General features: G+C 46.4%; 1 protein-coding gene across 3 annotated transcripts in view; it reads left to right on the top strand.

The window, feature by feature from the left end:
• lg29h8orf34 (linkage group 29 C8orf34 homolog) overlaps positions 1 to 17987 on the top strand; it is a 168809-nt gene extending 150822 nt beyond the window's left edge. The window contains exons 13-16 of one of the 3 annotated variants that reach the window (XR_006080322.1): positions 10641 to 10737; positions 14864 to 14902; positions 15583 to 15691; positions 16935 to 17987. Coding sequence is in view for 1 of the 3 variants with exons in the window: in XM_042308945.1 (XP_042164879.1) it covers positions 10641 to 10737; positions 14864 to 14902; positions 16935 to 16942 (144 nt within the window). In the remaining 2 variants the exon portion in view is untranslated. Of the gene's footprint in view, positions 1 to 10640; positions 10738 to 11969; positions 12033 to 14863; positions 14903 to 15582; positions 15692 to 16934 lie in introns of all 3 variants that reach the window. The other 2 variants (XR_006080323.1, XM_042308945.1) reach the window with 2 other exon arrangements.
• Positions 17988 to 25610: the final 7623 nt, after the last annotated feature.

Below are 25610 nucleotides of genomic sequence, written 5' to 3'. Positions count from 1 at the left end.
GCGATGGAACGAGAGAGAGAGCGCAAGACGTTGAGATGGAACGAGCGAGATGGAACGAGAGAGGAGATGGAAAGAGAGAAAGAGAGCGAGGAGATGGAACGAGAGAGAAAGAGAGCGAGGAGATGGAACGAGAGAGAAAGAGAGCGAGGAGATGGAACGAGAGAGAAAGAGAGCGAGGAGATGGAACGAGAGAGAAAGAGAGCGAGGAGATGGAACGAGAGAGAAAGAGAGCGAGGAGATGGAACGAGAGAGAAAGAGAGCGAGATGAGATGGAAGCGAGAGAGATGGAAAGAGAGAAAGAGAGCGAGGAGATGGAACGAGAGAGAAAGAGAGCGAGGAGATGGAACGAGAGAGAAAGAGAGCGAGGAGATGGAACGAGAGAGAAAGAGAGCGAGGAGATGGAACGAGAGAGAAAGAGAGCGAGGAGATGGAACGAGAGAGAAAGAGAGCGAGAGAGATGGAACGAGAGAGAAAGAGAGCGATAGATGGAACGAGAGAGAAAGAGAGCGAGGAGATGGAACGAGAGAGAAAGAGAGCGAGGAGATGGAACGAGAGAGAAAGAGAGCGAGGAGATGGAACGAGAGAGAGAGAGCGAGGAGATGGAACGAGAGAGAAAGAGAGCGATGGAGATGGAACGAGAGAGAAAGAGAGAGAGAGATGGAACGAGAGAGAAAGGAACGAGCGAGGAGATGGAACGAGAGAGAAAGAGAGCGAGGAGATGGAACGAGAGAGAAAGAGAGCGAGGAGATGGAACGAGAGAGAAAGAGAGCGAGGAGATGGAACGAGAGAGAAAGAGAGCGAGGAGATGGAACGAGAGAGAAAGAGAGCGAGAGAGCGAGAGAGATGGAACGAGAGAGAAAGAGAGAGAGCGAGAGATGGAGATGGAAAGAGAGAGCGAGAGAAAGAGAGCGAGAGAGATGGAACGAGAGAGAGAGAGAGCGAGGAGATGGAACGAGAGAGAAAGAGAGCGAGGAGATGGAACGAGAGAGAAAGAGAAAGAACGAGAGAGAAAGAGAGCGAGATGGAGATGGAACGAGAGAGAAAGAGAGCGAGGAGATGGAACGAGAGAGAAAGAGAGCGAGGAGATGGAACGAGAGAGAAAGAGAGCGAGGAGATGGAACGAGAGAGAAAGAGAGCGAGGAGATGGAACGAGAGAGAAAGAGAGCGAGCGAGAGATGGAGATGGAACGAGAGAGAAAGAGAGCGAGGAGATGGAACGAGAGAGAAAGAGAGCGAGGAGATGGAACGAGAGAGAAAGAGAGCGAGAGATGGAACGAGAGAGAAAGAGAGCGAGGAGATGGAACGAGAGAGAAAGAGAGCGAGGAGATGGAACGAGATGGAAAGAGAGCGAGGAGAGAGAAAGAGAGCGAGGAGATGGAACGAGAGAGAAAGAGAGCGAGGAGATGGAACGAGAGAGAAAGAGAGCGAGGAGATGGAACGAGAGAGAAAGAGAGCGAGGAGATGGAACGAGAGAGAAAGAGAGCGAGGAGATGGAACGAGAGAGAAAGAGAGCGAGGAGATGGAACGAGAGAGAAAGAGAGCGAGAGAGATGGAACGAGAGAGAAAGAGAGCGAGGAGATGGAACGAGAGAGAGAGAGCGAGAGAGCGAAGATGGAACGAGAGAGCGAGAGAGCGATAGATGGAACGAGAGAGCGAGAGAGCGATAGATGGAACGAGAGAGCGAGAGAGAGATGGAACGAGAGAGCGAGAGAGCGATAGATGGAACGAGAGAGAAAGAGAGCGATGGAGATGGAACGAGAGAGCGAGAGAGCGATAGATGGAACGAGAGAGAAAGAGAGAGCGAGATGGAACGAGAGAGCGAGAGAGCGAGGAGATGGAACGAGAGAGAAAGAGAGCGAGGAGATGGAACGAGAGAGAAAGAGAGCGAGGAGATGGAACGAGAGAGAAAGAGAGCGAGGAGATGGAACGAGAGAGAAAGAGAGCGAGAGATGGAACGAGAGAGCGAGGAGATGGAACGAGAGAGAAAGAGAGCGAGGAGATGGAACGAGAGAGCGAGAGAGCGAAGATGGAACGAGAGAGAAAGAGAGCGAGGAGATGGAACGAGAGAGAAAGAGAGCGAGAGAGAGATGGAACGAGAGAGAAAGAGAGCGAGGAGATGGAACGAGAGAGGAGAGCGAGGAGATGGAACGAAGAGAGAGAGCGAGGAGATGGAACGAGAGAGAAAGAGAGCGAGGAGATGGAACGAGAGAGAAAGAGAGCGAGGAGATGGAACGAGAGAGAAAGAGAGCGAGGAGATGGAACGAGAGAGAAAGAGAGCGAGGAGATGGAACGAGAGAGAAAGAGAGCGAGGAGATGGAACGAGAGAGAAAGAGAGAGAGGAGATGGAACGAGAGAGAAAGAGAGCGAGAGAGATGGAACGAGAGAGAAAGAGAGCGAGGAGATGGAAGAGAAAGAGAGAAGATGGAACGAGAGAGAGAGATGATGGAACGAGAGAGAAAGAGAGCGAGAGATGGAACGAGAGAGAAAGAGAGCGAGGAGAGATGGAACGAGAGAGAAAGAGAGCGAGGAGATGGAACGAGAGAGAAAGAGAGCGAGGAGATGGAACGAGAGAGAAAGAGAGCGAGGAGATGGAACGAGAGAGAAAGAGAGCGAGGAGATGGAACGAGAGAGAAAGAGAGCGAGGAGATGGAACGAGAGAGAAAGAGAGCGATAGATGGAACGAGAGAGAAAGAGAGCGATAGATGGAACGAGAGAGAGAAGAGAGATCGAGGAGATGGAACGAGAGAGAAAGAGAGCGAGGAGATGGAACGAGAGAGAAAGAGAGATGGAACGAGAGATGGAACGAGAGAGAAAGAGAGCGAGGAGATGGAACGAGAGAGAAAGAGAGGAACGAGGAGATGGAACGAGAGAGAAAGAGAGCGAGGAGATGGAACGAGAGAGAAAGAGAGCGAGGAGATGGAACGAGAGAGAAAGAGAGCGAGGAGATGGAACGAGAGAGAAAGAGAGCGAGGAGATGGAACGAGAGAGAAAGAGAGAGCGAGGAGATGGAACGAGAGAGAAAGAGAGCGAGGAGATGGAACGAGAGAGAAAGAGAGCGAGGAGATGGAACGAGAGAGAAAGAGAGCGAGAGAGATGGAGATGGAACGAGAGAGAAAGAGAGCGAGGAGATGGAACGAGAGAGAAAGAGAGCGAGGAGATGGAACGAGAGAGAAAGAGAGCGAGGAGATGGAACGAGAGAGAAAGAGAGCGAGGAGATGGAACGAGAGAGAAAGAGAGCGAGGAGATGGAACGAGAGAGAAAGAGAGCGAGGAGATGGAACGAGAGAGAAAGAGAGCGAGGAGATGGAACGAGAGAGAAAGAGAGCGAGGAGATGGAACGAGAGAGAAAGAGAGCGAGGAGATGGAACAGAGAGAGAAACGAGAGAGAAAGAGAGAGCGAGGAGATGGAACGAGAGAGAAAGAGAGCGAGGAGATGGAACGAGAGAGAAAGAGAGCGAGGAGATGGAACGAGAGAGAAAGAGAGCGAGGAGATGGAACGAGAGAGAAAGAGAGCGAGGAGATGGAACGAGAGAGAAAGAGAGCGAGGAGATGGAACGAGAGAGAAAGAGAGCGAGGAGATGGAACGAGAGAGAAAGAGAGCGAGGAGATGGAACGAGAGAGAAAGAGAGCGAGGAGATGGAACGAGAGAGAAAGAGAGCGAGGAGATGGAACGAGAGAGAAAGAGAGCGAGGAGATGGAACGAGAGAGAAAGAGGAGCGAGAGAGAGATGGAACGAGAGAGAAAGAGAGCGAGGAGATGGAACGAGAGAGAAAGAGAGCGAGGAGATGGAACGAGAGAGAAAGAGAGCGAGGAGATGGAACGAGAGAGAAAGAGAGCGAGGAGATGGAACGAGAGAGAAAGAGAGCGAGGAGATGGAACGAGAGAGAAAGAGAGCGATAGATGGAACGAGAGAGAAAGAGAGCGAGGAGATGGAACGAGAGAGAAAGAGAGCGAGGAGATGGAACGAGAGAGAAAGAGAGCGAGGAGATGGAACGAGAGAGAAAGAGAGCGAGGAGATGGATGGAGAGCGAGGAGATGGAACGAGAGAGAAAGAGAGCGATAGATGGAACGAGAGAGAAAGAGAGCGAGGAGATGGAACGAGAGAGCGAGAGAGAGAGAGAGAGAGCGAGGAGATGGAACGAGAGAAAGAGAGAGGAGATGGAACGAGAGAGAAAGAGAGCGAGGAGATGGAACGAGAGAGAAAGAGAGCGAGATGGAACGAGAGAGAAGAGAGATGGAACGAGAGATGGAACGAGAGAGAAAGAGAGCGAGGAGATGGAACGAGAGAGAAAGAGAGCGAGGAGATGGAACGAGAGAGAGAGAGAAAGAGGAGATGGAACGAGAGAGAAAGAGAGCGAGGAGATGGAACGAGAGAGAGAGAGCGAGAGATGGAACGAGAGAGAAAGAGAGCGAGGAGATGGAACGAGAGAGAAAGAGAAACGAGAGAGCGAGAGAGATGGAGATGGAACGAGAGAGAAAGAGAGCGAGGAGATGGAACGAGAGAGAAGAGATGGAACGAGAGAGAAAGAGATGGATGGAACGAGAGAGAAAGAGAGCGAGGAGATGGAACGAGAGAGAAAGAGAGCGAGATGGAGATGGAACGAGAGAGAAAGAGAGCGAGGAGATGGAACGAGAGAGAAAAGAGAGCGAGAGATGGAACGAGAGAGAAGAGAGCGAAAGAGAGAGAGAGCGAGGAGATGGAACGAGAGAGAGAAAGAGAGATGGAACGAGAGATGGAAAGAGAGCGAGAGAGAAAGAGAGCGAGAGATGGAACGAGAGAGAAAGAGAGCGAGAGATGGAACGAGAGAGAAAGAGAGCGAGGAGATGGAACGAGAGAGAAAGAGAGCGAGGAGATGGAGATGGAACGAGAGAGAGAAGAGAGCGAGGAGATGGAACGAGAGAGAAAGAGAGGAACGAGGAGATGGAGATGAGAGAAAGAGAGCGATGGAGATGGAAAGAGAGAGAGAAAGAGAGAGCGAGAGAGATGGAACGAGAGAGAAAGAGAGCGAGGAGATGGAACGAGAGAGAAAGAGAGCGAGGAGATGGAACGAGAGAGAAAGAGAGCGAGGAGATGGAACGAGAGAGAAAGAGAGCGAGGAGATGGAACGAGAGAGAAAGAGAGCGAGGAGATGGAACGAGAGAGAAAGAGAGAGAGAGGAGATGGAACGAGAGAGAAAGAGAGCGAGGAGATGGAACGAGAGAGAAAGAGAGCGAGGAGGAGATGGAACGAGAGAGAAAGAGAGCGAGGAGATGGAACGAGAGAGAAAGAGAGCGAGGAGATGGAACGAGAGAGAAAGAGAGCGAGGAGATGGAACGAAGAGAGAGAGATGGAACGAGAGAGAAAGAGAGCGAGGAGATGGAAAAGAGAGCGAGAGAGAAAGAGAGAAAGAGAGCGAGGAGATGGAACGAGAGAGAAAGAGAGAGATGGAGAGAGCGAGGAGATGGAACGAGAGAGAAAGAGAGCGAGGAGATGGAACGAGAGAGAGAGAGAGCGAGGAGATGGAACGAGAGAAAGAGAGAGCGAGGAGATGGAACGAGAGAGAAAGAGAGAGCGAGGAGATGGAACGAGAGAGAAAGAGAGCGAGAGAGATGGAACGAGAGATGGAACAGAAAAAGAGAGCGAGGAGATGGAACGAGAGAGAAAGAGAGCGAGATGGAACGAGAGAGAAAGAGAGCGAGGAGATGGAACGAGAGAGAGAAGAGATGGAACGAGAGAGATGGAAGATGGAACGAGAGAAAGAGAGCGAGGAGATGGAACGAGAGAAGAAGATGGAACGAGAGAGAAAGAGAGCGAGGAGATGGAACGAGAGAGAAAGAGAGCGATAGATGGAACGAGAGAGAAAGAGAGCGAGGAGATGGAACGAGAGAGAAAGAGAGCGAGGAGATGGAACGAGAGAGAAAGAGAGCGAGGAGATGGAACGAGAGAGAAAGAGAGCGAGGAGATGGAACGAGAGAGAAAGAGAGCGAGAGATGGAACGAGAGAGAAAGAGAGCGAGGAGATGGAACGAGAGAGAAAGAGGAGCGAGGAGATGGAACGAGAGAGAAAAGAGAGCGATATCAGATGGAATGAGTTTGTCCTCTGAAAAATCAGATGGAACGAGAGAGAAAGAGAGCGAGGAGATGGAACGAGAGAGAAAGAGAGCGAGGAGATGGAACGAGAGAGAAAGAGAGCGATCAGATGGAACGAGAGACAGAGAGCGATAGATGGAACGAGACAGAAAGAGAGCCCCAAACGAGATTGAAAGAGAGCGAGAGATGGAACGAGAGAGCGAGAGAGCGAGGAGATGGAACGAGAGAGAAGAGAAGTGGATGGAACGAGAGAAACTTTCTAGCGAGGAGATGGAACAAGAGAAAGAGAGCGAGGAGATGGAACCAGAGAGAAAGAGAGAGGAGATGGAACTGAGAAAGAGAGCGAGGAGATGAACGAGAGAGAAAAGAGAGCGAGGAGATGGAACAAGAGAGAAAGAGAACGAGAGAAAGAGAGATGGAAAGAGAGAAAGAGAGCGAGGAGATGGAACGAGAGAGAAAGAGAGCGATGGAACGAGAGAGAAAGAGAGAGCGATGAGATGGAACGAGAGAGAAAGAGAGAGAGAAAGAGAGCGAGGATGGAACGAGAGAAAGAGAGAAACGAGAGAGAAAGAGAGCGAGGAGATGGAACGAGAGAGAAAGAGAGCGAGGAGATGGAACCAAAAATGAGCAGAAAAATTAAGATGGAACTTCTAGAAAGAGAGCGAGGAGATGGAACGAGAGAGGAAAGAGAGCTAAATAGGAGATGGAACGAGAGAGAGAAGAGAGAACCAAGAAGATGGAACGAGAGAGAAAGAGAGAGCGAGGAGATGGAACGAGAGAGAAAGAGAGCGAGAGATGGAACGAGAGAGAAAGAGAGCGATTACATGGAACGAGAGAGAGAGAGAGCCTATCTGGAACGAGAGAGAAAGAGAGCTGAGAGATGGAACGAGAGAGAAAGAGAGAGCGAGGAGATGGAACAAGAGCAGAGCCTGGAACGAGAGATTGTCCCTAGATGGAATTTCGAGAGAGAAAGAGAGCGAGGAGATGGAACGAGAGAGAAAGAGCGAGGAGATGGAACGAGAGAGAAAGAGAGCGAGAGATGGAACGAGAGAGAAAGAGAGCGAGGAGATGGAACGAGAGAGAAAGAGAGCGAGGAGATGGAACGAGAGAGAAAGAGAGCGAGGAGATGGAACGAGAGAGAAAGAGAGCGAGGAGATGGAACGAGAGAGAAAGAGAGCGAGAGAACGAGAGGCCCAGGAGGGAACGAGAGAGAAAAGAGCGAGGAGATGGAACGAGAGAGCCCTTGAGCTCTGAGATGGAACGAGAGAGAAAGAGAGCGAGGAGATGGAACGAGAGAGAAAGGAGCGAGGAGATGGAACGAGAGAGAAAGAGAGCGAGGAGATGGAACCTGAGAGAGAAAGAGAGCGAGGAGATGGAACGAGAGAGAAAGAGAGCGAGGAGATGGAACGAGAGAGAAAGAGAGCGAGGAGATGGAACGAGAGAGAAAGAGAGCGAGGAGATGGAACGAGAGAGAAAGAGAGCGAGAGATGGAACGAGAGAGAAAGAGAGCGAGTGATGGAACGAGAGAGAAAGAGAGCGAGGAGATGGAACGAGAGAGAAAGAGAGCGAGGAGATGGAACGAGAGAGAAAGAGAGCGAGGAGATGGAGAAAGAGAGCGAGGAGATGGAACTGAGAAAGAGAGCGAGGAGATGGAACGAGAGAGAAAGAGAGCGAGAGAGATGGAACGAGAGAGAAAGAGAGCGAACGAGAGAGAGAGAGCGAGGAGATGGAACGAGAGAGAGCAGTTTGATGGAAAGAGAGAGATGGAACGAGAGAGAAAGAGAAAGAGCCTCTGGAACGAGAGAGCCAAAGAGAGCTGATCTCTCGAGAGAGAAAGAGAGAGAGGAGATGGAGCCGAGAGAGACCTGGAACGAGAGAGAGCCAGGACTGGATGGAACGAGAGAGAAAGAGAGCGAGGAGATGGAACGAGAGAGAAAGAGAGCCATGCTGATGGAACAGAGAGAAAGAGAGCCCTAGGAGATGGAACAGAGAGAAAGAGAGCGATGAGATGGAACGAGAGAGAAAGAGAGCGAGGAGATGGAACGAGAGAGAAAGAGAGCGACTGGAGATGGAACCAGAGAGAAAGAGAGCGAGGAGATGGAACGAGAGAGAAAGAGATGAGGAGATGGAACGAGAGAGAAAGAGAGCGAGGAGATGGAACGAGAGAGAAAGAGAGCGAGGAGATGGAACGAGAGAGAAAGAGAGCGAGGAGATGGAACGAGAGAGAAAGAGAGCGAGGAGATGGAACGAGAGAGAAAGAGAGAGCGAGGAGATGGAACGAGAGAGAAAGAGAGCGAGGAGATGGAACGAGAGAGAAAGAGAGCGAGGAGATGGAACGAGAGAGAAAGAGAGCCAGGAGATGGAACGAGAGAGAAAGAGAGCGAGGAGATGGAACGAGAGAGAAAGAGAGCGAGGAGATGGAACGAGAGAGAAAGAGAGCGAGGAGATGGAACGAGAGAGAAAGAGAGCGAGGAGATGGAACGAGAGAGAAAGAGAGCGAGGAGATGGAACGAGAGAGAAAGAGAGCGAGATGGAGATGGAACGAGAGAGAAAGAGAGAAAGAGGAGAGATGGAACGAGAGAGAAAGAGAGCGAGGAGATGGAACGAGAGAGAAAGAGAGCGAGGAGATGGAACGAGAGAGAAAGAGAGCGAGGAGATGGAACGAGAGAGAAAGAGAGCGAGGAGATGGAACGAGAGAGAGAAAAGCGAGAGATGGAACGAGAGAGAAAGAGAGCGAGGAGATGGAACGAGAGAGAAAGAGAGCGAGGAGATGGAACGAGAGAGAAAGAGAGCGAGGAGATGGAACGAGAGAGAAAGAGAGCGAGGAGATGGAGGAGATGAGAGAGAAAGAGAGCGAGAGAGATGGAACGAGAGAGAAAGAGAGCGAGAGATGGAACGAGAGAGAAAGAGAGCGAGGAGATGGAACGAGAGAGAAAGAGAGCGAGGAGATGGAACGAGAGAGAAAGAGAGCGAGGAGATGGAACGAGAGAGAAAGAGAGCGAGGAGATGGAACGAGAGAGAAAGAGAGATGGAACGAGAGAGGAGATGGAACGAGAGAGAAAGAGAGAGAGCGAGGAGATGGAACGAGAGAGAAAGAGAACGAGGAGATGGAACGAGAGAGAAAGAGAGCGAGCGAGAGATGGAACGAGAGAGAAACGAGAGAGCGAGGAGATGGAACGAGAGAGAAAGAGAGCGAGAGATGGAACGAGAGAGAAAGAGAGCGAGGAGATGGAACGAGAGAGAAAGAGAGAGATGGAGAGATGGAACGAGAGATGGAACGAAGAGAAAGAGAGAGATGGAACGAGGAGATGGAACGAGAGAGCGAGAGATGGAGAGAGCGAGAGATGGAACGAGAGAGAAAGAGAGCGAGGAGATGGAACGAGAGAGAAAGAGAGCGAGAGATGGAACGAGAGAGAAAGAGAGCGATAGATGGAACGAGAGAGAAAGAGAGCGAGGAGATGGAACGAGAGAGAAAGAGAGAGCGAGGAGATGGAACGAGAGAGAAAGAGAGCGAGGAGATGGAACGAGAGAGAAAGAGAGCGAGGAGATGGAACGAGAGAGAAAGAGAGCGAGGAGATGGAACGAGAGAGAAAGAGAGCGAGGAGATGGAACGAGAGAGAAAGAGAGCGAGGAGATGGAACGAGAGAGAAAGAGAGCGAGGAGATGGAACGAGAGAGAAAGAGAGCGAGGAGATGGAAAGAGAGCGAGATGGAACGAGAAAAAGAGAGCGAGGAGATGGAACGAGAGAGAACGAGAGCGAGGAGATGGAACGAGAGAGAAAGAGAGCGAGGAGATGGAACGAGAGAGAAAGAGAGCGAGGAGATGGAACGAGAGAGAAAGAGAGAGCGATAGATAGACTTTCTCTGTTTTCAACCGTCAAGACGTTTAGAAATACAAAAAACAAAATATAATAAATGAGTGGTTGAAAAATGACAGAATCTAAAGGCTCAGACACACCAATAGTTTGCCAGCCGAGAGTAATTAGGCACCTCTGAACAGAGTTCCGGCAGTAATTTGCAAACCGAGTGCGCACCGGTTCTCCATGTAGAATCAACTTAAATGTCGTCAGTCAGACCTCTACAATGGGTGGTCCATAAAACACTGCGTGCTGAACGATCGGCAGACGAACTCTAGAGCCACATTCTGTGCAATGTGTGCAAGCCTTAAAGTTGCTTACAGACTTCTAACAGCTGCATCAGATATATATTTTCCAGAAGAACATGTTTTTTTTTATGGTTCACTCTAAACCTTTGCCCAGTTCATGTTGTTTGCCTACGTTTGTAAATGTATAGCTATGTATGCAGCTTTTCATCTTGACGATTCAATTATTTATCTCTCTAATTCCAAACAAGTTGTGTGTATAGTATACATTGTTGTTAGGCTATTACGGCCAGAGCTCATCACTATATGGATCTCATCACACTTTGTTAAACTTAAAAACAACCTCTCAAAATGATTTGTAGGTAGTTTTGTTAATACTCAATTAGACACCTGTCGTTTACCTACAACATGAGTCAACCCTGTAATGTCTCCTCCCATCTCCTCTCCTCCCATCCCATCTCCTCTCCTATAGGATGAGTTCTACCAGCAGCTGCAGGCCATCAGACAGCCATGGCACATTCCCAGTGACACAGAGAGTGACCTTCTGGAACCACCTGAGCAGGACAAGTGTGAGTAAGCGTGCCTTACCTTACACTTTTCATCCCTTCTCTCTATTTCTCTGCTCTTTATCTCTTTCTGGCCCTGTCTCTCTCTTTCTACCTCTGTCTTAATCTTTATCCTCATTGCTGTTTATTTCTCTCCCCACCTTTCTTATTGTCTTTTCTCTCCCATACTGACCCACAAGGGAAGTCATTTTTCCTCAGTGTTTCACAGTGTCAAACTTTTTCATGAAGTCAGTGCTATTCTACTGCCCCACAAGAGGACTGATCGCTCTCTTAATGCCATCAGCCGCACACTGTAATTTCCTAAGTTCAATTTATTTATGTCATTACTTCAATTTTCTGTGATTAATGTACAAAGTATGGCTTTCCGTCGGCCTAATAAAGGGGATTTATACCTTAATGTACGCTGTCAAATTCAGTACAAGAAAATGAGAGTTTAGTCATGAAATGCCCCTTGCTACACAGGAGGCAGACATCTTGTGAAGTTTTAAAAGCTGAATATGTGATTTCTGGGTGGATTGTTAATATCGTCTAAGATTACATCTCCAGCCGTCACTTAAGAGATTTATTCACGTTAAGAGCTAGCCGATGGACATGAAGGACTCTCCGTTGCATCTCATGAATCCATAAATCGTTATATAAGTCTGGCTTGGGTACGACGTAGCTCTCTCTCTCTCTCTCTCTCTCTCTGTCCTTTGAACATGATATCACTAGGTGTGTGTCCCAAATGGCACCCTATTCCCTACAGGGCCCATAGGGCTCTGGGCAAAGTTGTGCACTATATAGGGAATAGGGTGCCGTTTGGGACACAGACTCCACCTTTGAACATGACATAGTTAGATCAGAAGTCCCCTCTTGATGTTCAGATAAATAAATCTGTTGAATGTAGTAATATGTCATAATTATTCATATGTAATAAATAATAATATAATATGGTCTCAATAGTCCTATCAAACCATCAAATGTGTGTGCTCTTAACTTTGGTGAGAGTTGCGTATCGCCACATCCTCAGAGATGGCTTCAGATCCTGGTATTGTAGAAATGCGCCAATGAACACACACACACAGTACACGTGCCTGACGTTGGCCTTGTAGCTAAGACCACCGCCCTCAGCACATATACGATTCCACTGACTGTGTGGGCACGAATCCCGGCACCTACCGGCCCAACTCAGCATCTCCCTTCTCTCTGTCTCCCCTTCATTGCATACCGGTCTCTGTCATTGAAAAAACATACAGAAGGAGAGTGCATATCCACACATAGCCAACTTCTTCAGTGTGGGTGGATTATACAACTACAGTGTAAGTACAGTTCATCGTACATAATTCTGTTCATGTTGAAGTCAATTAATTGAATTTATCTATCAAGCCAGATGGAACTAAATCTGTCATTTGGCCCTAATTCCTCTCTTTCCCAGAACAGTGACAGAAATGTTCTGCAAATAATGTATCACATAACGTGTCCCAAATGCCACCTTTTTCTCCATGAGGTGCACTACTTTTGACCAGAATCCATAGGGCACTGGTCACAAGTAGTGCACTATATTGGGAATAGGGTGCGATTTGGTATCCACACACAGTTTTCTCAGTAAACAACAGGGCCTGGAATCATCTGCTTGTACTGAGACTGAAATGCCAGTGGGAATTGGAGTCAGAGGGCCAAAGGTTTTTATGGAACTCATGAAACAGGGACTGCATCCCAAATGGCACCCTATTCCCCATGTGGTGCACCACTTTTGACCAGGGCCCTTAGAGCTCTGGTCAAATGTAACGCACTATATAGGAATAGGGTGCAATTTGGGATGCATCCAGGAATTCCAAGTCAAACCAAACATTGCGTTACACAAAATGGCGGCAATCAAATGGAGCTGTAAGACTACATGACAGGTCTCTCTTGGGTATGGAGGGTTGTTGTGCCAAAAGGAACATAGCTGGTGAAGTGGCCAAACGTATTCAGCTACTATACTCGGACTATGGCAATGATGTGTTTATAAAAGGATACGAGCCACACACTACTGGAGAGAGAGGGAGGGAGAGAGGAGGAGGAGGAGAGGGGAGAGAGATGGAAGAGAGAGAGAGAGGTGGAGGAGGAGAGGGGAGAGAGATGGAAGAGAGAGAGAGGTGGAGGAGGAGGAGGAGGAGAGGGGAGAGAGATGGAAGAGAGAGAGAGTGGAGGAGGAGAGGGGAGAGCGATGGAAGAGAGAGAGAGGTGGAGGAGGAGAGGGAGAGAGATGGAAGAGAGAGAGAGGTGGAGGAGGAGAGGGGAGAGAGATGGAAGAGAGAGAGGTGGAGGAGGAGGAGAGGGGAGAGAGATGGAAGAGAGAGAGGTGGAGGAGGAGAGGGGAGAGATGGAAGAGAGAGAGACGAGGAGGAGGAGAGGGGAGAGAGATGGAAGAGAGAGAGAGGTGGAGGAGGAGAGGGGAGAGCGATGGAAGAGAGAGAGAGGTGGAGGAGGAGAGGAGAGAGAGAGATGGAAGAGAGAGAGGAGGTGGTGGAGGAGGAGGAGGAGGGGGGAGAGAGATGGAAGAGAGAGAGAGGTGGAGGAGGAGAGGGAGAGCGATGGAAGAGAGAGAGAGGTGGAGGAGGAGAGGGAGAGAGATGGAAGAGAGAGAGAGGTGGAGGAGGAGAGGGGAGAGAGATGGAAGAGAGAGAGAGGTGGAGGAGGAGAGGGGAGAGAGATGGAAGAGAGAGAGAGGAGGAGGAGGAGAGGGGAGAGATGGAAGAGAGAGAGAGGTGGAGGAGGAGAGGGGAGAGAGATGGAAGAGAGAGAGAGGTGGAGGAGGAGGAGGAGGAGAGGGGAGAGAGATGGAAGAGAGAGAGAGGTGGAGGAGGAGAGGGGGAGAGCGATGGAAGAGAGAGAGAGTGGAGGAGGAGAGGGAGAGAGATGGAAGAGAGAGAGGTGGAGGAGGAGAGGGAGAGAGATGGAAGAGAGAGAGAGGTGGAGGAGGAGGAGGAGAGGGGGGAGAGAGATGGAAGAGAGAGGAGGTGGAGGAGGAGAGGGGGAGAGATGGAAGAGAGAGAGAGGTGGAGGAGGAGGAGGAGGAGGAGGAGGGGAGAGAGATGGAAGAGAGAGAGAGGTGGAGGAGGAGAGGGGAGAGAGATGGAAGAGAGAGAGAGAGAGAGAGAGGTGGAGGAGGAGGAGGAGAGGGGAGAGAGATGGAAGAGAGAGAGAGAGAGGTGGAGGAGGAGAGGGGAGAGCGATGGAGAAGAGTGGGAGCAAGAGAAAGAAAGAGAGAGATGCCCAGCTGCGAGACATGAGAGAGGGCTCATGGGGTGAGATGGCTGCTGACTGACTCAGTAAGTGTGTGTGCGTGCGTCTGTGTTTACATTTGTGTGTACGTATGCCTGTGTGCGTTCGTGTGTGTGTGTGTGTGTCATTAGATGTATGCTTCTTAGCTCATTGGCACAGTGACACCCCTTCCCAGCCCCCCCCCTCATCTCTGCTGCCATGCCAGTGCCTTGGTTCTTGTGTCTGAGCTGGCGCCAAGTCTATGGCACAGAGCTACATAATAAAGAGAAAAAAAAGCCATCCATAGCTATTTCCTGTTATTCTAGAGACTTCCACAATGGGGTAACCGCAGCGACCTCAATGAGATGAAAGTAGTGTGAAGTCAATGGAGTAGTCAGTCCCCCTCCTGTCCCCTTCTCTTCCCAACCACCCTGTGGCTCATGTCTCAGACTAACTACCCAATTTATTAAACATAGAGGAAAACTCCGCTCCAAAACTTTCTTTTGGTATTTTTTTTCATTAGTCCACTGCTGACATGCAACACATTCTGGGACTACATCAACAGTGGCCTGATGAAAAAAATACAAACATATTTTCTGCTTTAACTTGATGAATTAACATGGTAATGTGTGTATACAACTGCCAACGTCTCTGTAATGATGGTTTGTATGTACTGTAGGTAGTTTGATGGGTGCTGATAGTGTTGTTTTCATATGATATTGGCAGCAACCCTTGATGAGGGTGTCACAAACTCCTCCAAAGGAGTTATCTGCTTTGGGGTTGTGGTTCGAGTCCCAGCTGGAATACCCCTGAAAACGCTATAATATGTTGCCATGTTGGATGGGATGTCAGTCCCAGTTATGTGGATTAATTAGTGTTATTGTCTGTTCTGATGTATTCACAGGTGGGGTACGAGATGCCAATAAGAGATCCGTGTTCTCAGGTGAGCATCTAAACCCAAAGGTACTAGTCTGTCACAATCAATCATAATCACACCAATAAGATAACCCAATCAACTGTAGTCATAATCAACAATCATCTCGCTGTCATATTCCTATTTTTAAGAGCATATTATTCACGCTTTACTCTTAAAACGGTTTCATATTTATGCAAAATACGGTAAAATATGCCTTTCACAATTACATCATAAAAACGTGGTCTACCAGCCCGCTGGGCACAGATGTCAATTCAACATCTATTCCACATTGGTTCAACATCATTTCATTGAAATGACGTGAAAACACCGTTGATTCAACCAGTGTGTGCCCAGCGGGAGACAACCAAAAGGCATTATACAGTACCAGGTAGCATGGACATGATTACAGTATATGGATTTTATTATGATTATATGATTATATGGATGAAAAAGCCATCCAATAAGACCGGAAATCAAACAGTTTGTCATATACAGTACACATTTTGAAAACTGTAACATTTTTCAACATTACTCATAAAAGTGTAAAATAATTTACACTCAAAAGCATAACAACCAAGTCTGCTACCAGGTACCCCTCTATAGAAATCTGGATTCTATTGTGATATATTATTATATGGATCACACGTAATATCAGCCGGTCTGTTTCTTATTAGTAGTGTCTTGAGATGACTCCTTTATCCCATTAGAGACAAGAGGGGACTTCATTTGATGGAGCCTCCATGTCTGTCTGTCCATGACCTCACTCAGAGTCCCCGGCACCACTGCAGTGTATGTTGCCCCGGCAACTACCAATAGGTGACTCAGAAGCCTCCATTTTCCTTTATAGACCCTCCAATTAGTCCTTAGATTGGAAGACGTACCGGCTCTGCAATGCGATTGGTGGACATCGGCCATTTTGGAGAGCGAGAGGGTGAGAGTGAGAGAGTGCGAGAGAGAGCGAGAGACAGAGAAGGAGAAAGGCACCTCTTATACCCAGTTCCAATAAGTCAGTACTGGGTGCATAGGGAACAGTGTTTACAGGGTTTAAAATCACTGCAGACAGACAGCGTCAAGTCTTTAGAGAGGATTTGGGCAGAGGCAAAGACTGTGTCCCAAATGGCACCCTATTCCCTATATAGTTCACTACCTTTGACCAGTGCCTGGGTGGCAGTTGGGACGCAGACAGAGAGTGTCTGGTTGGTTTAGACGAGGTTCTCTGCGGTTCTGCCTTCTTGTGGCGCTAGCTGGTCGACAAGTTCTGCCCAGAGTCAAAGAGAGAGAGGGAGGGAGGAGGGAGGAAGGGAGAGAGAGAGGAGGGAGGAAGGGTGAGAGAGAGAAGGGAGAGAGAGAGAAGGGAGGAAGGGAGAGAGAGAGATAAGGGAGGAAGGGAGAGAGAGAGCGCGTGTGACAGTCTGGAGAGAGAAAGAGCCAGGGACAGAGAGTGAGAGAGAGATGGAGAAAGAGAGCGCCAGGTTGGACAGAGAGAGATACATAGAGAGGGAGGGGGAAAATATATATATATAGAGAGAGAGAGAGCCTGCAGAGAGGTGTTAGAGAGGCCATGGTCAGACCGACGCTTTGGCTATCTGACACGCCACGAGCTAACAATGCTGCCACAGTAACTATAGTAAAAACCAACCCAAACCCCAACTCTGGGTGCTGAAGTCACCATGCACTATCACTCATCTCTCATATGCTGTGACCCAGATGGCACCCCGTTCCCTATATAGTGCACTTCTTTTGACCAGGGCCTATAGGGCTCTGGTAAAAAATAGTTCACTATATAGAGAATAGGGTGCCATTTGGGACGCAGGCCCATAACTCAGAGCCCTCTGGAACCATCTCTCTCGGTTCCCAACCAACCAACCAGGCTTCATTCTCATTTTCCAACTCATGTTTATCTTTGACATGTTCAAATATTAAAGTCTGTTTTATTGTAATTGCTCAGGCTATTATTTCTTATTAGCGGTTGGTTGTTGAAATGTGTCTGAATCTTGGTTTCTAAGGAGACTGATGTTTTCGTCTTTGTGTTTGTGTGTGTGTGTGTGTGTTTTCACAGGCCTATAGTGATGAAGACCAGAGAGAGAGAGACATTGATCCAATCAAATAATTATGCAAACCACTGGGTATTTTCAATATTGTGTACAGAGACCATTATTTTTTATAATTCACTCAGTTAGGAATATAAAAAAATATTGTATACTTTTTCCACAGAGGTTGATATTTCTGAGACCATGTAGCACCAAGATGTGTGAACTATTGTCAAAAATAGGACAACTTTAGAGTATGAAGTATGAAATATAACTGAATATTTCTTTGTGCTTGCTATTTTAGCATGCTTACGTCTTTAAAGGAGTTGAAAGAAAAAAATGCATTTTGTTGTTAACACATTTTTTTCTTGAAGCTAGAAGCATACTTTGAAACAGTAGCAACATGTACTGTACTGTACTGTACTGTACTGTACTGTACTGTACTGTACTGTACTGTACTGTACTGTACTGTACTGTATAGAGCCAATCTCTGGATAGGCACTTAAGGGCTGGTTTTTAAAGTGGAATGGCTTTCAAGGGAATAAAATAATGGAGCAGATATTCACCTTGAATTGAAGATTATTTCCCCCCACACTACATTCTGTAGCCTGATCCCAGATCTGTTTTTATTTTAAACCTAAAGCTCCATTGTTTTAAAAAACAGTAGCTGGTATGCAGGCTTTCGTACAGATACTCACCTTAATTTGAAAAGGATATCCTTCCTTCTTTTGCACCAAATTTAGTTCATTCTAAATTCTGTTCATTCTAAATTCTGTTAATAACTTGAAGAGTGTTTCTTCATCACACCATGGGTCTGTTCAGGAGACTGCGACATAAGAACTTGCCCCTGGTAAGGGAAGTCTGGAATCCCGATTCCTCCTTCCAGGATTTCTTGGGAAAACCTAGACATTTTGGGAAAGGTAACAATCCTGGTCTACACTGTTATGTTGATCTACGACTGTTCCTTTTGTAGCTATGAGTTTTGTTATACTTCTGTTGACATGCAAATACTTACAAAATGGATAAAAGATTGTTTCTTTTTTATGTACTGACTGAACCATTGAATAAAAACCTGGAAGTGATTGATGCCATGTTTTTACATAATTAAACCTATCATTACACATTGGTTGCGTCCCAAATGGCGCTCTGTTCCCTATATAGTGTGCACTATTGGTGCTGGTCAAAAGTACAGTAGTGCACTATAAAGGAAATGGGGTGCAATTTGGGATGCACACATCAATTATTGCTCTACCATTTTCCCATCCAAACCAGACAGACCTGGGTTTAAATACTATTTGAAATCATTTGCTTTATCTGTGCTTGATTGAACTTCCCTGTTGCAATGGAACCAATAGAAACGTCCTGGCACTCCAGGCAGGCTAAAGCAAATGCTCAAAGTATTTGACAGATTTCTAGTTCATCAACCCAGGTCTGCAACCAGATGATCTTTGTAGGTTGTGTGTCTTGTGCTTTAAACACTAGCTGTGGTGATGAGCAGAAATAATGCCCACTGACCACAGTTACGTTTCTAACAGTTCTCTGTTTGCCTGGGCATGTGGAAATTAAACTGTGGCTGTCTGCGGGTTGTGTGTGTGTGTGTGTGTGTGTGTGTGTGTGTGTGTGTGTGTGTGTGTGTGTTTTCCTGGGCGTGTGGAAGTTAAACGGTGTGTCTGTCTGTGTGTGCGCGTGTGTTTGCCTTGTAGTGTTGAAGTTAAGCTGTAGCTGTCTGAGCAGAGGAGACATAAGTGCAGATTCAGTTTTCCATGCGCAAAGGCTCACACAGACACATACAGTATGTACACACACACACCCACATGCACCCGACACACACCGCCCTCCCCACGTACACCCACCACAGACATTATGCTGGTTTGAGTGTGAGAAGACACCCCGCTCCGGCACCATATGAACGCCTTGTTCAAACGTCTCACCAAGCGCTGCCTGATTCAACTACCTCCATCCCTCCCAACCCTCCAAAAACGGGATGTGGTCTAAAGAAAGCCTCTCAGCCCCAGACGTGTGTCCCAATGGCACCCTATTCCCTATGTAGTGCACTACTTTTGACCAGACTAGTCAAAAGTAGTGCACTCTATAGGGAGCAGGGTGTCAGTTGGGACGTAGCCTGAGGGTTGTTCCTGTACAGGGATGCGTCAGGATTACCATCAGCATTCTCCCTCCCATGCTAACACAGACATATAATAAAGCATGGTATGCAGACTACAGCCATCCAAGGTATTTCCACAGAACGTTTATTCACGTTTAGTGGGGAAAGTTTATTCAGTGGAAAGGGATGTGGTTTTTCAAAAGGATCCTTGCCACAGAAGATGTGTATGAGTGCGTTGATTTGGCCTAATCAGGTCTCAAGGGCGTGTTGATTTGGGTGTAATTAGCACCATTGTACATGTAGCTTTCAGCAACGTTCGTCTTTCCTCATGTGTGAAATTAGATCATCTTCTTTGATATTTCTTTATTAAAGACTATGTATGCATCCAAAATGGCACCCTATATCCTATATAGTGCACTACTTTTGACCATAGCCCTATGGGTCCTGGTCAAAAGTAGTGCACTAAAAAGGGAATAGGGTGCCATTTTGGACACTCTTTGTTTGATGGAAAACTATGTTGTTTGATTGCCATCTGTTATGTTTTATTTCACACACAGATTATTATTTGCCAGTAACGCTTGGTTCATTTTTAGTATCAATATTTTCTCTGACTACATGTGTCTCTCCTATTCTCTTATTTGTCATGTCATCAAACTATCAAAGCATGAAGTGTTTCTGAAGAATGAGAAGTTAAAGAAGTCCCTGCCACACAGATGTCTTATACGCTTTCTCCTTTAATGCTGTCATTCACATGGACAGTACGTATGGGAACATATCGCGATGTGTCATAACTCATACACATGACTTGGTGTGTGTCCCAAATGGCAACCTATTCCCTAGTGCACTACCCTATAGGCCCTGGTTAAACGTAGTGCACTATATAGGGAATAGGGTGCCATTTGGGATGTACTGTAGACATTGTGACGCCCTACTGTTCCTCATATTGCTTTGTTAACGTCATCGCAGCGTATGGGTGAGATAAGTTCCCATGACTGCATCCCAAATAGCAGCCTCTTCCCTTTATAATGCACTACTTTTGACCAGGGCCCATAGGGCTCTGGTCAAAATTAGTGCATCATACTGTATATAAGGAATATAATACCATTTCACATTGTATGTGAAAGATAAAAAGCATTCCCCTCAAACACAATGTTGTTGAGTATCAGTGGGGATTCTCTTTCATAACCTTATTATTATCCCCCGAGAGTTCAGAGAGCCTCCCAATACCCGAGAATCTGTTTACCATTCTGCCTTTAATAAACCAGGCCTAGTTGAAGCAACTGAGGCAGTCCAGGCCACCCAGGAGATCCAAGCGGGGGCCATTTTGGATCCAGACCACCACGTCTGCGTCTCAAATGGCACCCTACTACCTATATGCTGTCCACTATAAAGGGAGTAGGGTGCTATTTGGGATGCAGGCTAATCTGTGGTCAGCTATCGAACTGTCCTGCCTCATTATTTACAGCCTTACAGAGGCAGATTGATGCTGATTCACAGCATTAGTACATCTATAGAGGTCGACAAATATGCTTTGAAGGAGTATACAGTGGAGTCTAGAATTCAGGCTACGAGACCCGCCCTGTAACTTTCCCATAGGCCAGGGTGTGTGTTTCTGTGTGTCTGTGTGTTGTGTGTGTCTCCAGCATTTATCCTATGCATTTGCGTGTGTGAATCCACAGAGCTAATTGGTAACGGATAGCCCTTTGGAACTCCTATCTCTCCTCATCATTCTAGAGGAAATGTTCCATCATTCCAAGAGACGATGTGGGAGGAAGAGTGGAAAGGGATGTAGCGATTTAGGATGTAGCGATTTAGGAGGAACGGCCGATCCGAAGAGGATTTGAACCAGCAACTTGGAGGGCAAGTGCATTACCTATGTCTCATATAGTACTCTAATTCCCTATGTAGTACACCACTTTTGAAAAGGGCTCTGGTCAAAAGCAGTGCACTATATAGGGGATAGGGTCCCATTTGGGACGTAGTCCAAGCGCCTCATACCCCTACAGACTTCTGAGAGGTCGTTTTCACATGAACAAAACAAACGTGAAGAAATGAACACCGAGTAAAAACACACTGGGGGAGTGTTTAATTGGGACAAAGGAGGGAGGAAAAAATAGAGAGCAAAGAAAAAAGTGGGAGAGAAAGCATTGCTTTATCTTGTTTTTATTAAAAGCAGCAGTAAAGGCAACCATGCAAACATCCTCTTGATTGGGCGGGTGGGGGAAGTCGTGATGGTGGTAATGAATTGGATATGCAGTGCGTGTGTGTGAGTGCACTTATCCAGTATTCAAAGCTGATCAGAAAGCTTTGACTGAGTGGGCTAGAACTGTATAGGCTCTCCGCAATGTGCTATGGCCACTGTCAGGAAACGCATCCCAAATGGCGCCCTATTCCCTAAATAGGGCACTACTTTTGACCAGAACCTTATGGGCCCTACTCAAAAGTAGTGCCCTGTATAGGGAATAGGGTGCCATTTTGGATGCAGGTCTTTCTCTTTCCTCTCACACCAAACTAGGCTAATAATGAAAGCAGTTGGGTGTGAAGTGTTTTGTAGTTTAGAAGAAGAAAGGGGTTATTTGTGTTATTGGCACATTATGTGGCAGTCAGCAACCTCTCTAATGAGGTAGTCAAAGAACTTGAAAAATGACAGATACATTGTGTAAAGGCCTACACATGTTGTCAATCTATTTCACACGTTTCCCAATGCAGCAAAGTTATGGTGGAGATGCTGCTTTTTTTCTGGGGTATAAATGACACCAGCTATTTGTTTCGTATCTACATTATTCAATGTCATTACTGAAAGAATACGTGTTTTTAAATCAATTGTGTGTGTTGTATTCGTTGAATGGCTCAGCAGCAAACACAAAATGACCCACTTTTCACATCTGTGAGAGTGTGGACTTCATCACTCGTCCAAGGTTTGTTAAAGGGGCAATCTGGGATTCAAATAACAACAAAGTGGGAACTCAGACACGTTTTGGTAACCAGCTGAGGAATTGGCTTTGAGAAATGGGTGACCACTTTGTTTGTATCCCAGATTGCCTTTTTAATTAACAAATGAAGACAGGTGAGTGCATGAGCTCAGTAACATTGACCAAGTAGCACTCTTCTACAATGGATTGATGTAGTCTACACAAAACGTGGGATAAAACAAAGCATTTACTTGGGCTACAACAACAACATTGGTAGTCTATAGTCCAAAAGAAGAGAAGATTCAAGTTTAAGTCACGTCGAGGAGAGCATGTGTAGTTCCTGCTAATAGTATTGGTCACACCTTGCAGCCTCCTGCCTTGTATTGTTCCATCCAATATCAGAAATACAGGTTTTCACCTCCTTTTCTGGCATGAACAAGTGGAATACAGTGCGCAAGAAGATCTACTCATCGGTAAGTGCTCACTGTTCTGAGAACGCATTTGACTGTTATAAAAGTAATATTGTTGAACGAAATCACTTTTGTAGTTCTTCAAAGTAAATCAGGCATACTTTCATGACTGCTGAGTACCAACTATCAATCACTTAGATCATTTATTTTTCAGGTAGAGATACCTCACCAAGCGACAGCTGATTTCCATATCCTCTCACGGTCACACATTCTTCTGTCTCTTCCGTAGTAGTCTTAAAAGAAACACAGACCGGACAAGTAGATGCACAATGGATTGTGGTCATTGTAGTTAATTTCCACTTTTTTTGTTTGCCAAACTACTACATCGCACAGTTCAGGCTTGATCTGATTTATCTCTAGAGAAACTGTGTAATATGTGCATTGAGCTCACAGAAAAAAAATGAATGAAATGGAATTAAAATAATTGAACCGAGTTGATCAATTAGTTGTTTAAAAACGAAGAATAACAGAGTTTTCGGTTAACTGCTCAGCACTATGCATTTTGCATGATAAAATACAAAATGCATCATACTGGCTGTATTTTGAAAGTTGTACATCTTAACTTGATTGCTGACATGCAAACATTTGGGGACTATATCAACAATGGACTAATAAAACAAATGCCAAAAGAGAGATTTTGGGTGGAATTTTCCTTTAAGGAAAAAAACGAAAGCAAGTAGGGTGGTTGGTCGGGGTGGATGGGTGAACGCATGATGTGAATGTCTAGCAACCCAAAGGTTGCATGTCTCTTCACGGACAACCAATAGCATTTTAGCTAATTAACAACTACTTAGCCTGCTACTTTCCAACTACTCAGTATGTTAGATAACCCATCCCATAACCCTAACCTTAACCATTTAACCAAACTCCTAACCCTAACCCAGCTAACGTTAGCCACCTAGCTAGTGTTAGCCACCTAGCTAACTTAGCTACAACAAATTGGAATTCGTAACATATCATATGACTTGTAATTCCAAACAATTTATATGAAATGAATGATAGACATCCACAAATGAATACATACCAAACGTTACATGTCATACTAATGAGTGTCCCGGATTTACATTTACTATGTTACGTCTACCCCTGAGTCCAAGTTGTTTTTAGCATTGCTGAAACCAGAAGTTACAAGCTTGGCTTGTACTGTGTTGAAGGACAGATTGCCAGTATGAAACAAGTGTATAATGGCTGAGACATTTACAACATGTCTACTGAACCAGGGCAGTGCCCCAAATGGCACCCTATTCTCTATTTAGTGCACTAGGTCTTTTCACTATAAGGGAAAATGGTGCCATTTGGGACACAAACCATGTTGTTTACTTACCCTTGAACCTCACTAGATGTCAGCTGACATCTCCTACAATATTAAAAAACATGTTTTTGTTATGTCCCAAATGGCACCTTATGCCCTATATTCTGCACTACGTTTGACCAAGCCCCATTTAGAGAATAGGGTAGGCGCTCCATAGGGTTCTGGTATAAAATGGTGCACTATAAAGGGAACAGGGCACCATTTAAGAGGCAGACTTTATATTTGATGTACTCCTTGGAAGATGACAGTGTAATGGTTAGATCCTGTGTTTCTGTCTCGTCTGCGTGCACAGACATCCACACCCAGATAAATATTGGGCCTCGCCGAGACTTTGTGATTTTTTTCCCTCTGGAACATGATCATTGTGTGTCTCGTCTTCTCTGCCATCCGTTCCAAAAAGCCGTTCTCCAAATTCTCCAGAGAAATACAGTATCAATGAATACGCTGAAATAATATGGAGATTTCTGTCTAATTGAAGAGCTTTTGAGTCAGCTGTGTTTAAGGTTGACAGGAAGGTCAGGTTAATGAGGTGTAGTACAGCCGTGTGTGTGTGTGTGTGTGTGTGTGTGTGTGTGTGTGTGTGTGTGTGTGTGCGCAGTACGCTGGCAGGTGGTGCGGTGGGTGAGGCTCAGACCTCGGTCAAATGAGTCGCACAAACTTGGCGTAACCTCTCGCTCGCTCTCTCAAGTCAATAAATGTTTTCTTGGCATGAATGGGTGGTTGCCACTGTTGCCAAAGCATGACAGACCAGGACAGTATCTGCAGCAAGATCTACTCTCTTATTTTCTCATAACAAAATGCAGATTTTCTCAACAAGCAGTTCAAGTCTCTCCCTGTCTTTCTGTCTGTGTGTTTGTCTCTGTTTATGTCATAGAATCATCAGCCCCGTATAACTGGTGTTATTCTTTAAAATGGAAAAGGTCTGAGCTGAATCCTGTGGCGAACCGTGTTCTGTATGTGTTTTGATATGCGTTTATGTTTTATCCCATTCTGGAGAGGATTGAAACAGTATCTGATGGCAGAGAGACAAAGTACTGGTTAATGTGATATTTATACCTATTGTAAAAAAGGTGTGTGCCAATGATGGATCGTATTCGCGCTCTCCCACACTAGCTGTTAAACTCCCCTCAGGCTAGTGTCTGTGTCAAATCAAATCTGATTTGTCACATGCTTCAGAGACAACAGGTGTAGACTAACAGTGAAATGCTTACTTAGGGGTCTATTTCCAACAGTGCAGAGTTAAAGATATAAATTAAAAACTATGAATAGTGACATGAAAAATAAATACACAGTGAATAACAAATAAAAATTAAGAGTAAAAATAACATGGCTATATACAGGGTGTACCAGTACCGAGTCGATGTGCAGGGGTACGAGGTAATTGAGGAAGCTATGTACATATAGATAGATGTAAAGTGACTAGACAACAGGATAGATAATAGACAGTGGCAGCAGTGCATGTGTGCGGTGTCAGTTTGTATGTGTGTGTGTGGCGTCAGTATGCATGTGTGTGCATGTTATGTGTGTTGGGGGGTGTGTGTGTAGAGTCAATGCAAGAGAGCAAAAAAGGGCCATTGCAGGTAGCTGTTTAGCAGTTTTGTTTAGACGTCTTGTGGCTTGAGGGTAGAAGCTGTGCAGGGTCATGTTGGTTCCAGACTTGTTGCATTGGTACTGCTTGCTGTGCAATAGCAGAGAGAACAGTCTGTGGTTTGGGCCTTCCTCTGACACTGCCTGGTATAGAAGTCCTGGAAGGCAGGCAGCTTGGCCCCAGTGATGCACTGGGCCATTCACACTCCCTCCATAGCACCTTGCGGTCGGATGCCAAGCAGTTGCCAAGTGGTGATGTAGCCAGACAAGATGCTTTCTGGTGCAGCTGTAGAACTCTTTGAGGATCTGAGGGACCATGC

This window comes from Oncorhynchus tshawytscha, linkage group LG29 (genome assembly GCF_018296145.1).
Source record: "Oncorhynchus tshawytscha isolate Ot180627B linkage group LG29, Otsh_v2.0, whole genome shotgun sequence".
NCBI classification, from domain to species: Eukaryota; Metazoa; Chordata; class Actinopteri; order Salmoniformes; family Salmonidae; genus Oncorhynchus; species Oncorhynchus tshawytscha.
The sequence above is the reverse complement of the archived record's forward strand: the minus strand, read 5'-3'. Positions and strand labels throughout refer to the sequence as shown.